Below are 12138 nucleotides of genomic sequence, written 5' to 3'. Positions count from 1 at the left end.
TAGAATATGATAAATATTTAGCATCATTATCCTGGCTCTGTAGGTGCAATGAAAATGTTGGCCTTGGCACATCAGTCGTGCTTTACAGATGGCTGTAATTTCCTGAATGTCAAAACTCCAAATTTTTCTGCTAAGCAAACTTTTCGGTAGCAAAATAGATTGCCTCCATAATATATCACTGTGTGCAGGAAAAAATGAAATCTTTATGTACTGCATTATGAATCAATGAGGCATTAAGATTTTTGGAAGGGTGAGTGGACTCTGGAAAATGAAAAACTGCCACTATTCCATCTCTGTAAACCACCGCTTATGGAGTGTCGGCTTTGCAAACCTCTGCCTGCCACGCCACAGAATATCAGTTACAAGCAGAAACCAATTCCTGCAACAGCATTTAGACAGGGTGAGCAGTGTAGTAAATACTGTCCTTGTTCACCAGCTCCTTTTGGAAGGGCTGCCATGCTTTGCAGCAGCAAGCCCAAAGAGGGAGCGGGGAGTGCTGGTTGTGGAGGGAGATGGGTGTTTCTGTGGGCACATCATCCCCTTTTCTATGGGGTGGAGCAGTGGGTTTGGGGCCAGGCGCACCGCCGACTCACCCTTCTGTTGGCCAAGTCCAAAAACAACCACTAAAATAGATACAAACATAAACAAGAGGGCTGCTGTTCTTGCTGAATCAGTTGTGTGCACGGGTGTCCTGCAGAGATCTTAATAATGTAGGCAATTAGGAAATGAATAGCACTCTGGCAGATCTGCAGGGCAGCTCTCCCCTGCGCAGGCGGTGCTGTGGGCGATGGGTTGGTGCGTGAGGGTGCCTGGGGCCATGGGCCTGTGTGAGGCTGCATATTTCTCACTTATTTAAAACCTGATTTTCAGCACATTAGCATTCAGGTTCCATGCCCGCACATACATGAACACGCATCTTCAGCTGAAAAATATTAAGACGGAGCCTTCCTCTGCCCCTAAAATGCCGCAAATCTTCCCCATTTGATGAATGCTGCGAGCCTTTCCCATTTGATAATTTCACAGGCGATGGGTGAGCTGGTGTAATTGCCACTCTTGCAATTTCCAGCTCGTTTTTATGGGTTCCTTTGGCACTTTCCTCCAGCGGCAGTTACCGTGGGCAGGCTGCTGGCTTCCTACCCCCACCATTAGTGTTTCTAGACAAAACATCTCTGTGAGTCATTGGGTGCTGATAGAAGTGAAAACATAATGATTACTTAGAGGAAATGTAAATTTACATTTGCTAAAGGCTTTAATTCACAGCTCTGAAATACTTATCTCTTTTCCTCATAGGCCCTTGTTCTGAGCTAATGCATGCTATGATTCTCCAGCACCATGCTGACACCAGAGCAAAGGGACAGAAATCCCAGTGTGTATAGGTTTGCTGCTGCAGAGAAAAATGGGATTTGTTCCTCCTTCCCTCCCATCTCTGGGAGCACAGGGAAGCACTGTGGGATGCTTTTTGGCTGCTGCTGTCATCCAGCTCGCTGATGTGAAGCATCTGGGGCCAATCTGGAGGCCGACACTCTGTTTCCAGTGCTTTGAGAGTGAGCTTAGCAAATATTTTGGGCTCACCCTGCAGCTGGGCACCTCCCAGCCTGAAGAGCTGCTCCCTTTGGCGGTTTACCTATGGTGGGGCTTCCCAAGCACACGCAGTTACAGCTCTCCCCCTACCTTATAGTTGTGTCCATAGGCGATGAAGCCTCTGTGCGAGTTGCAGTGTTATATATCAACGTTTTGCTTCTCTCTGGGCGACCTCTGAACAGATGCCTGCCTCTCTCAAATTAGCAGTACTTCTCTTTGAGGAACAGTTTGAGGTATTAGCAAATCAAATTCTCTGTGGGCAGCTCTTTATGGGAATTAACCTCACCTAGCAGGAGCTGGGAGCGCTGGGCACCCAGCCTGGTTTAATTGAGTTTGACTTCTCTGGGAGACGTGCTGGGGATGATGGATGGATGAGGGAGACCCACGCCCGCCTCGTGCCCCATCTACTGAAAATTAAAACCCGCCGATGCAGAGGTCAGGTGGCTTTGGAGCTGCTGTGAAGCTGTGCAGAGGAAGGGAGCTGTATGCCTCTCATCCCGTGTGCTGCAGGAGAGGAAAAAGAAACCCAAACTCTTCTGCTTCAAAAGACAAAAATAGTGTGCTCTGATCAGTGAGCTCTGTTCTTTAATTCAGGAGTATGAGCAGCATATGGGAAGGGTGGGGATGATGCTGGCCATCTATGTACTGATGGTCACTTCTTCTGATTGTGTGCTTCTGGGGCCAGGTCACCAACCATGCGAGTGCTTCTCTTTTTTGAGTATCTCAGTCCTTAACTGTTAGTACCATATGCAGCATCCCTGCTGCAGGGTTTGATTTCATTTTATTTGCTTTTTCACTGGGCAGAGTGCAAATCTCATCTGTCCTATTCAAAGGGAACTTCAGTAGAGTCATTAAGGTTGAAAAACACCACTGGAATCACCGAGTCCGACCATCAGCCCATCCCTGCCATGCCCAATAACTGCATCCCTCAGTGCCACATCTGAATGTCTTTCAGAATGTCCATCCTCACCTGCAGTGTAAATGGGTTGCACACTCTGCTGTTAGACCACAGAGTCCCCAGATGGGCCCCCCTGGGGAAGCAATCTCCCAGAAGAGGAATGTTCTCAAGTTTCCCCTCCTCCCCCACCTCCAGCCAACACGTTGGAGACACCCGTGTGGAATTGCAGAAACCCATCTGTGTGTCCGACTGCCCTTGCCACTTGGCCGAGCCTGACCTAGATGCAAACTGATGTGCTTGAGCAAATTTCTAGGGTAGCCTTAGACTTGTCTGGGAGAGTGGGGCTGTCCGAGCATGTCCCCTGGAAGTCACAGCTCTGTTCTTCAGCTTTGTGCCAAAATGCTGTTATCTTCCACCACAGCAGGAGATTGGGCTGTCCCCAGCTCGTGTGCTCCCTGTGCGTAGGCTGCAGGTTTCTCCCTCTCTGTAGCCCCTTTTGCTTCAGCCTCATTTCTTAAGGGAAATGAGAAAAGGTTGCTCAATCCCTCCCCCCGTGACCCATCTGCTAATGGATGTAATGTTGAGTGAGTGCTTGGCTTCCAGCTTGCATTGCAAGTCCCCCAGCTCAGAGCTCTATCGGGCCAGGCTCAGGTTTCCAAGCTGAAGGCATGGCAGCTGCCAGCAGTGACCTCCACCCTTCCTCTGCCTCCACCAGCAATTAAACAGCCTCAGTCCTCCAGTGGGGATCGATACCCCTCTGCTTGGTACCAGCGGAGCTGAAGCTTGGTGTGGTCCTTGTGGAGGTGCTGTCTGCTGGGATCAAGCTTTTCAGTTGGAGTTAAGTCATCCTTTTCCTTTCCCAGGAACAAGTATAATAGGTAGAGCTGCTGCGCTCAGGCCCTGGTGGGTTTGCCAGGGCTCTCGTGGCACAATAATGCAGTAGTGAGGGAGCTGTGAGTTCCCCAGGATCTCTGGCTTTGTCAGTGCCGTCATCCCCCCAGGCTGTCACACCTCCTCTGTTTGGCTGCAGTTTGTTGTTTTGTTTTTTTATGTTGTTTTAAGAAGCTTTTTTTAAAAAAATCGTTAGACTGGAGGGAAAAAATAATTGTTATTCAGCCCCTGTGCTGAGCAGAGGTGTGGGAGGGGTGGCACAGATGCACTGTTGTGAGCACAAAGCCATCTTCCCGAGGGAGCAGACAGCTGAATGCACAGGGTGCCGCGGGGCTGGGAAACAGCTGTGTGCAGGGCAGTACCAGGAGCAAAGGGCTGTCACACACCTCGGATTCCTGATGGCCAGCCTGCTTTCTGAGTTGTCTGCAAGCTTTTGTTCTGTGCTGCGTGGGCACCCAGCTCAACTCTGTTAGAAAGCTGTACTTGCAATGAGCACAACTCCATAAGGCAGAGGAGCGATGCGCAGCGAAGGCTGAGCTCTACCTGCAGACGTGCCATCTCGGGCTCTGAAGCAAGAGCTTCAAGGAATGGGCAGGAACTCCACACCCCCTCGTTAAGGCAGCAGAGGGAACAAGCCGTTACGCACAGAGCTAAAAATAATTGCCAGGCTTTGAATCTGCCTCCCAGCTGCAGCAGGAGGATGCTCTGGGCGCTGATGGCCAAATCCAGCCCTGACTTGGTGACACATTAAAGCTTTCAGGACTTTTTGAAGCTCAGTTCAGATAAATTCACAGCGGTGTGGCTGTTTTTTGGGATCTGCTGTGATTTCAAACTTGGATGAGCGTGGCTTGGGGCTGACCCAAAAGCCGGTGTTCCCAAAAGAGACAGTGCTTTTTTCAGTGGAACTTTAACAGCGAAACTGAAGAAGAGGAGAAATGCTCAAAACATCTGAGATTGACCCCGTGTCTCGAAAGTGGGATTCAGCTGGGGACATACAGGGTGGCGTAAGGAAAAAGTACAGCCCTGACCTTGAGGATGCTGTGCTGAGGCCAGGCAAGGCACCAGCCCTGTGTGGGGCATCCCATAAGCACATGGTGCTGCAAGGAGCCCAGCCACTGCCACCTCTCTGCAGAGCCAAGTTGAGCAGCGCTGTGCAGCCGCCTTCAGCTGCTCTGCTTTGACTTCTCTGACAGCTCCTGATGGAGAGACTCGCCTGGCTGAGGCCGTCAGCCCCCCAGAGTGACGGTGCTCCGTTACAGTGTGGTTTTTTCCACCACCATACACATTTTATTTTTACAACAGCAGCCAAGTGGGGCACTTTGTCACTGCCTGTGACCAAAGAGCACAAAAGGAGAGAAGCTGAGGAATAGGAGCTATGATAAGATGCTCGGTACATCAATCTTGGCTCAGGATTTGTTTCCCTTCGTGCATGAACCCTCCATCGATTGCTGTGATGACCTCAGAACATGGGTTTGTGGGCACCTCACTCTGCCAGCAGCACCCCATGGCCCCATCCAGAAGCACGGTCTTTGTACAGAGGGGTGAGCAGAGCTTTGCTGTGGCCTCTCCAGTCATTTGCAGTTTGTTGCTGTGTGTTACACAAAGGGCATGCCCCAGCTATGGCACCAATTTATCCTTGCTTAAGAATCGAGTCATTATTTTAGTGCAGGGTCCAACAAACTGGGTCCAACAGCGAGAAGTCCTGGCAGGTGTTGAAGAAGGGGTTTGGATTTGCCTTGCTCCTGTGTCCCCACACTTTGCAATGGCACTTTTGGGCCGAAAGTGTCTTTCCTCTGGGCCATGGGCCGAGGCTTTGGCTCACCTGATGTGTTTACATCCCCAGTCAAAGCTCTGGGAGCCAGGTGAGCCCGCAGGCACATGGCTGTGCTGATGGCTGTGTCCTCACCCCAGGCAGCAGGTGCCACCATGTCTGGCCGCTGATGCCTTCCTGGGCTTCTCAGCTTTATTTGGTTTGGTGAGTTTATTGTGCTTCCTCCTTTATTTATAAGCTCGAGTGCCCTAGATGAGAAAAGGAATGGTGACTCTCTACTTTTCCTTTTCCCTCGTGCTATTGGATGCGTTCGGTGCCTGTGATTCACTTTCGAGTCCATCCAGAGACAATTTTCTGTAAAACATTGACATCTAGTGGCTTTTCTGCTGAAGGAAACGGTGCAGATCAGAGGCTGAGCTGCGGGGTGGCTGCTTGTGATGTCGCTTGGAGAGCACACCAACACCCCACTTCACGTTTCCACAGCACCGAAGACACGGCCATCACTGTGTTTGGCATCCCTGTCCTGGAGGAGTGGGCTTCCCAGGCAGGGCAGTTGTTTATTGAGCCACTCTAATTCAGTTTAATTAAGCAAATTGCTCTTATCCTGGTGGGGTGTCCCATATCTCCTGGCTGCCATATCACAGCAATGCATACAAGTTCCCCGTGTGCCGCCGTGCACCAAACAAAAGCCACCGCTTCCCTTGGTCATTTCTGTTACAAAATGCTGCAACATATTTAATTTCCTGTTATTCATTTCTCTCTCCTCTCTTGTCTTTGGATCAGATGAAAGCAGGTGGATGCAATGGGATTTGCCTGGGTTTTTCTGCATGTCAGTGTGAGGAGGTGGGCATCTGCAGACACATCATTTATCTGGCTTGAGAAAGGAAATGTCCTGTAGGAAATGCCCTCCTTGCTGGCGTAGCACTGCTGTAAGACTTGTGCAGCTGCTCAGCACAAACATCAAACAAGCAGCATTTCACAGACAACATAAACTAGTCATGAAACCACACCTTGTTGTCACGTGAAGCTCCCATGTAACTGGGGAGCAGCCTGAGCTTGCTCTCCTGGAGATGTGAGTGGTGTGGAGTGGCCATGGAACAGCCAGAACCAGTGCCCTGCACGGCCTGGGACTTCCACCACAAGAGCTATATTGGCAGTGCTTCTGAGATCGTTGTATCATAGAATTGTTAGAAGAGACCCTTAAAGTCCAACTCCCTGCACTGAGCAGGGACACACACAGCTCCATTAGTGCTCAGAGCCCATCCAGCCTGACCTTGGGTGTCTACAGGGATGGGGCTCCCACCAGTTCTCTGGGCAACCTGTGCCACTGCCTCATCGCCCATATTGTAAAAAACTTCTTCCTTGTATCCAGTCTAAATCTCCCAACTTTTAGTTTGAAACCATTTCCCCTTCTCCTATCAAGAGGCCATCTCCTGAAGCACCCAACACAGGCTTGTTGCCACCTGGGCAGCCTCACAGGGAAGTCTGGGGTTCCCTTCACCTCTCTAGTGGTTAGGGTGGATCAGACCTCCAAGATCCCCAAGTCCAACCCCAGCCACCCCCACCATACCCACAACGTCCCTCAGTGCCACATTTCCACTGTTCCTGACCACCTCCAGGAACGGTGACTCCATCACCTCCCCTGGGCAGATCGCCCCAAGTTTGATTTTGGGTGTTCACGTGCCTTGTGCTCGAGAAGCACAGAACTCACCGCTCTGCCTCTCTCCCCTCTGCAGGAATTTCTACTACATCACCATCCTGCGTGACCCCGTCTCGCGGTACCTGAGCGAATGGCGGCACGTGCAGCGAGGAGCCACGTGGAAGGCATCCCTGCACGTCTGTGACGGGCGTTCGCCGACCACCGAGGAGCTGCCCAGCTGCTACACGGGAGACGACTGGTCGGGCTGCTCCCTGCAGGAGTTCATGGATTGCCCCTACAACCTCGCCAACAACCGCCAGGTCCGCATGCTGTCCGACCTCAGCCTGGTGGGATGCTACAACCTGTCGGTCATGCCGGAGGAGCAGAGAAACAAGGTTCTGCTGGACAGTGCCAAGGAGAACCTGAAACGCATGGCCTTCTTCGGCCTTACCGAATTTCAAAGGAAGACTCAGTATCTCTTTGAGAAGACTTTTAACATGAACTTCATCTCGCCGTTCACGCAGTACAATAGCACAAGGGCCTCCAGCGTGGAGATAGACGAGCAGACTCAGCAGCGCATCGAGGCCCTCAATTTTTTAGACGTGGAATTGTACGATTATGCAAAAGACCTGTTTTTGCAGCGCTACCAGTACATGAGGCAGAAGGAGCACCAGGAGGCGCGGCGGAAACGCCAGGAGCAGCGCAAGATCCTGCGGGCAAAGCAGGCGCACCTGCGGGAGCAGGGAGAGAACAGCTCCAGCACTGACTATCTGGGGAACGTGGAGCGGTGGCGGTAGGGGAACGCTCTCAGGACACCGAAAGCAAAGCGGAACCCAGCGCCCACGTGGGAGCCGGCAGTGGTCCAGATGGAAGATGCTTCTGGAAGCAAAAAGAAGTTAAAACGTTGCCTTTGCAGTTGCCTTTGCAGTAAATGTCGTACTGTACGTGGAACACTTAATCCTAGTGTGTAATTAAATTGTCCTTTTTCGGTTTGTTGGATTATTTATGGGATACGGGAGCCAAGTAAGCTCATCGGAAATGGTTGCTTGGACGTTCATTTAAAACAAACAAAAAAAATCCTTAAATTAGTTATGAATACAAAACGGGATGCTGGCATATGTTTATGATGCTCTGCTGAAATCCATCTGGGAAGCAATCTCATTTCCTAACAGTGAGCATTTCGCATACTCTCACAATGCAGTATACGAGCAAAACCTTTTGATTTTATCTTAATTTTTTATTTAATAATGGGCTTTCGAAGGGCACCGACTGATTATGGTATTTACTGAGTTAATGAATGGACAACGGAGGGAACATTAAAGGTCTGGGAAAAAATACCGACAGGTTTTATGTACAATATTGGCTTTCAAAAAGGTACAGAAGTAATTTCTCTCATTATATAAATATTAAAAATTTTAAACTTTTTCTACCTACCACTGTTCAGACTTTTCAGCTCTGTCTGTCTCATATTTAAAACACAAAACATGCAGTTCTGAGCTCAATGCCAACTTTGAAGACACAGCTTCCAGAGCCTGCAGGGCGCTGTGATTTTAGCCATTCTGGAGGAGTTACATCCTCGTCTTTCATAAAGCCTTTTCCAAATTACAATCTTGTGACAGTATCTGACTGTAAGTCCTTCTTACCCATTAGAGTACATAATGCTGAGCTTATCATTCTTTAATAATTGGTGATATAAACTAGATGAGATCGTGTTGCGGCTCTTTGTATGGCGTCTATAAGAAGTCATAAAGCTCTCTAATCCCAGCAATATTATAAAGAGAATCGCTCGACTGAAGAAGTAGATTTAAACTTGAATTAGGATTTACTTCCAGTAAATCTTTGCTACACAGTGTAAAAATAGGGCTTTTTTTCTACGCTCTCGAGCCCTTCTTAGTGCCGACAGGTTAGCGATGACTGGAACAATGGGAAGAAGTATTCCATAGCCATAGCTGCACGGGATGGCAAGGCGGGACGCGGGCACTGCTGGAGCAGGAGGTGAGGGGCTCCTGTAATCTCTATGCAAAAAAACAAGCCAACAAAACAAAAAAAGAAACCCACCTCTGTAAGACTTTGGTCCTCGAGTCAGCGCGGTCGCAGGCTCTGCACGTGGGCTGCAGCGCTCTCGAGCTTCGCACCATCTCAGTCCCGGTGTGTGCGGTGCTTCTCGGCTCTCTTGCACTTTCTCCTGTAAGAGTAGGTAAGCAGAAAGGGGCGCAGAGTGAGGACAGAGGCTGTAGGAACGTGGCCCAGCTCTGTGCTCCGTGCCATGCCACAGCCTGGGCACGCCCCAACCCTGTAGCAGCAGCGGGGAAAAGAGCACCGCGTCGCATACAGCAGTTCTTTGTGTTTGATTTTTAATTATTTTAATGAGAACCACAGTTGCCAGTATGAAGTCTCGGCTGGATTTTGGTTTTGGCAGGGGGGGAAATAAGTCGCTCTTTAAAATGAAAGGCGCTGCTGTAAACAGGGCTGAACCGGGGGCGAGCTGAGGGCCCATTGCAGAAGGTGCATTTTGTTATCCTGCTGTGGTGTGCATGGTTTACAGCGACTAGTTGCATTTCCTTTGTGTATACTGTCAATTGTATATAGAGGATGTACCAATATAAGGATACCGTTTTGTCATAATCATATCAAATTCTGCTGATTCCCACTGTAGATGCTGTCTTACCGTGTAGATTTACAATCCACTGACTTTGATTGTGTAATTTAACAATAGAACTGATAAATAAAACTTAACTGCAGTCTTCTGATTTCCCTGTGATTATTTCCTTATCTGAAGATGTGCTGGGAACGGTGCGGTTCACAGTGAATGCTGATTTTGACACAAATGCAATAGCTGTTGACAGGCAAATATGTGAATTTATAATCATGGCTTTTCTGAAGTGTGTCTGAACTGCAGCCTCTGAGGGCTGAACTCTCTCTGTTTCAGTGATTGGTGCTGTTTTTACTGCTTTTCTGAGCTGCTCAGGAGAACAAGCGGTGCTTTCTGCTGACTTCTGCCAGTGATCTGTGCAGAAAGAATGGTGCTGCACTGGCACAGCTGCACGGGGGGTGGTGGGTGGACCGTCCCTTCAGGTGTTCCAGAGCCGTGGGCATGTGGCACTGAGGTTATGGGCATGGTGGGGTGGGCTGGCGTTGGACTGGATGATCGTAGAGGTCTTCTCCAACCCTAATGACTCTGTGATTCAGCACGGGTTGTTGGAAGGGAACTGCTCTGTTGATGTATGTCAGTGAACTTTGCAACCTTTTCGTGTGACATCGTTGTATATTTTAGCACAGCTTAACATGTACTTGATTCCAGTCTTTTTTGAGTAAAAGTGAACTGTTTTCCTTTTTCATGTAACCTCTGAAGTGTTCAGGTTACCAAAACTGATGGGAAATTAAGAGGACCTGAAGGATGCAGTGCGGCAGATCACAAAATCACCAAGAAAATGAGAAGAAAAGCAATACAGCCATCCAACTGCAGGCAGAACCATGCAGGAACTGGCTCAGCCATGCATGGACCCAAACTGCCAAGGGCCACTTCCAAGTGGGTGATGGACTTAAACCTTCTCCTTGCAGTCAGTGCCCCTTCTCTGCTGAGCTGTGGGCTCCTCGCTTCTCCTTCCTTATGGCACAGCACCCAAACTGCCCTGTGGAACTCAGCTCTGTGTTTCCTGAAGTGCTCCCCCCATTCCAGCAGCTTCATCGGGAGAGAGCATCGTCTCTTTTAATCCATTTCTTGAGTTCAGAATCAACTGCGTTGCTACAATGCTAACACCACTGCTCAGCCATCTCCAGGGATCCGAGTGACGAGTTCAGACCTGAAATCAAATTTGGCTCAAAGCTTTGAGAGCTTTGACCTGTAGGCTTCTGCCCGGGAGCTTCGTCTGCAGCACAGCTCTGCACGGTGCTTCGAGGTGAAGTTCGATCCCTGTGTGTACTATGAGCAATGAAATGCTGCAACAAAATGTATGCAAAGCAAACCGTGTATGGTGAGGGCTGAGTGCTCACGTTCAAAATATGAAAGCTCGGCTCTCTGAACTCCCATTTCCCTCGTAGGACTGCAAATAAAGTCTTGTGAGGATGTCTGTGAGCAATGGTTTCCCATTTCCCCACAGCACAGATTTGGGGACCAGCGGCACAAGATCCATTCTGTCAGTGAGTAACTAGATTTCTGGTAATGAAGTTTAGATTGATGAGAGCTGCGGTAAGGATGAATTCAGGGGATGTTTAGAGCGAACAAAAGGTGAGATTTCAGAATGGCTTTTCATTTCCTTTTGCTCTCCATGCTGTAACGGGTGCTGTGCCACAGCTGCATCCTGTGCTGTTACTTGCTCAGAAAGCAACATATAATATCTGAATTGGGACCTTGGAGTCGAGCATTCAGGCGCTCTGAACAGGTAGGTGGATGGTCCTAAACCATGCAGGAGATGTGTGCTCTGTAGGGAAAAACTGGGAATTTCCCCTCTGGGCATGGCTAGCTGGGAAGCGTATTAATAGACATCATTACATTGGAATAATTGCTGTGGAATCAGCAAGCATGTACATAATCTTTAATGCCTGAGAAATCTCACACAGTTTCAAAATAATTAAAAGTGGGATTAATCTCGAAGCCAGACAATGCCTGCCTAATTACTAATGGATAAAGCAGCCAGAATGGCCACAGCACCCTCAGCTCCTTGCACCCTCTGAAGCCAAACCTCTTTGAAGCAGGGCAGGGTGGAGACCAGATCCTGCACCCCGGGGAGGTGCAGCTATGTGTTGTGCTGTGCACAGGGCTCTGAGGCTCAGCATGGGGCTCCAGGCTCATCTCAGCTCATCCCGACCTCCTGCATAGCCATCCTCTTGTACAAACACAAAATCAATGCAGCTTTGCTGTCGCAGGGCTGTGCCAGCACAGATCACGGCAGCAGGGGTTGCTCTGCTGCAGGAGGAGGCAACAACCCTGCAGTGCTGAGCACCACACTGTGTGCCCTGCCTGCTATGCACACCACCTGCTCACATCCCATAATGGGGCAGGCACAAACTTACATCATTGGTGCCTTTTTGCCTTTTCCTGAGATCTGCTTTGGGTTGAAGGCTGATGTCAGGGTCTCCTTTTCCCCATTCCCAGCACTGTTGGTGCAGTCACACCGTGAGGATGACCTGTGCTGCTGCTGCTGCTCTGGACAGTGCATTTGCTGCTGGCTTTGCCCCATTTGATCTCATCCTCAGAGGTTTTTATGGACATATTATTTTCATTCAGTAGAAAAATGTCTGAAACACTGCCCATTTTAGACATAAGGAATGGCAACAGCAGTGAAGAATCATACATCTCTCTCAGACCTGTGCACACAGATGTGCCACGGGCAGCTCTGTAGCTCCATTTCCAACTCG

At 49.4% G+C, this 12138-nt stretch overlaps 1 protein-coding gene across 1 annotated transcript in view; it reads left to right on the top strand.

Annotated features, from left to right (window-relative positions):
- Positions 1-9530, top strand: part of HS6ST2 (heparan sulfate 6-O-sulfotransferase 2) — a 102872-nt gene extending 93342 nt beyond the window's left edge. The window contains exon 2 of the mRNA XM_003208331.3: positions 6878-9530. Coding sequence (XP_003208379.2) covers positions 6878-7577 — 700 coding nt within the window. The 3' untranslated portion in view covers positions 7578-9530. The remainder of the gene's footprint in view (positions 1-6877) is intronic.
- The last annotated feature ends 2608 nt before the right edge of the window (positions 9531-12138 follow it).

Source organism: Meleagris gallopavo, chromosome 9 (assembly GCF_000146605.3).
Source record: "Meleagris gallopavo isolate NT-WF06-2002-E0010 breed Aviagen turkey brand Nicholas breeding stock chromosome 9, Turkey_5.1, whole genome shotgun sequence".
Lineage (NCBI taxonomy): Eukaryota > Metazoa > Chordata > Aves > Galliformes > Phasianidae > Meleagris > Meleagris gallopavo.
Note: the sequence above shows the minus strand (reverse complement) of the source record. Positions and strands in the feature narration are given on the sequence as shown.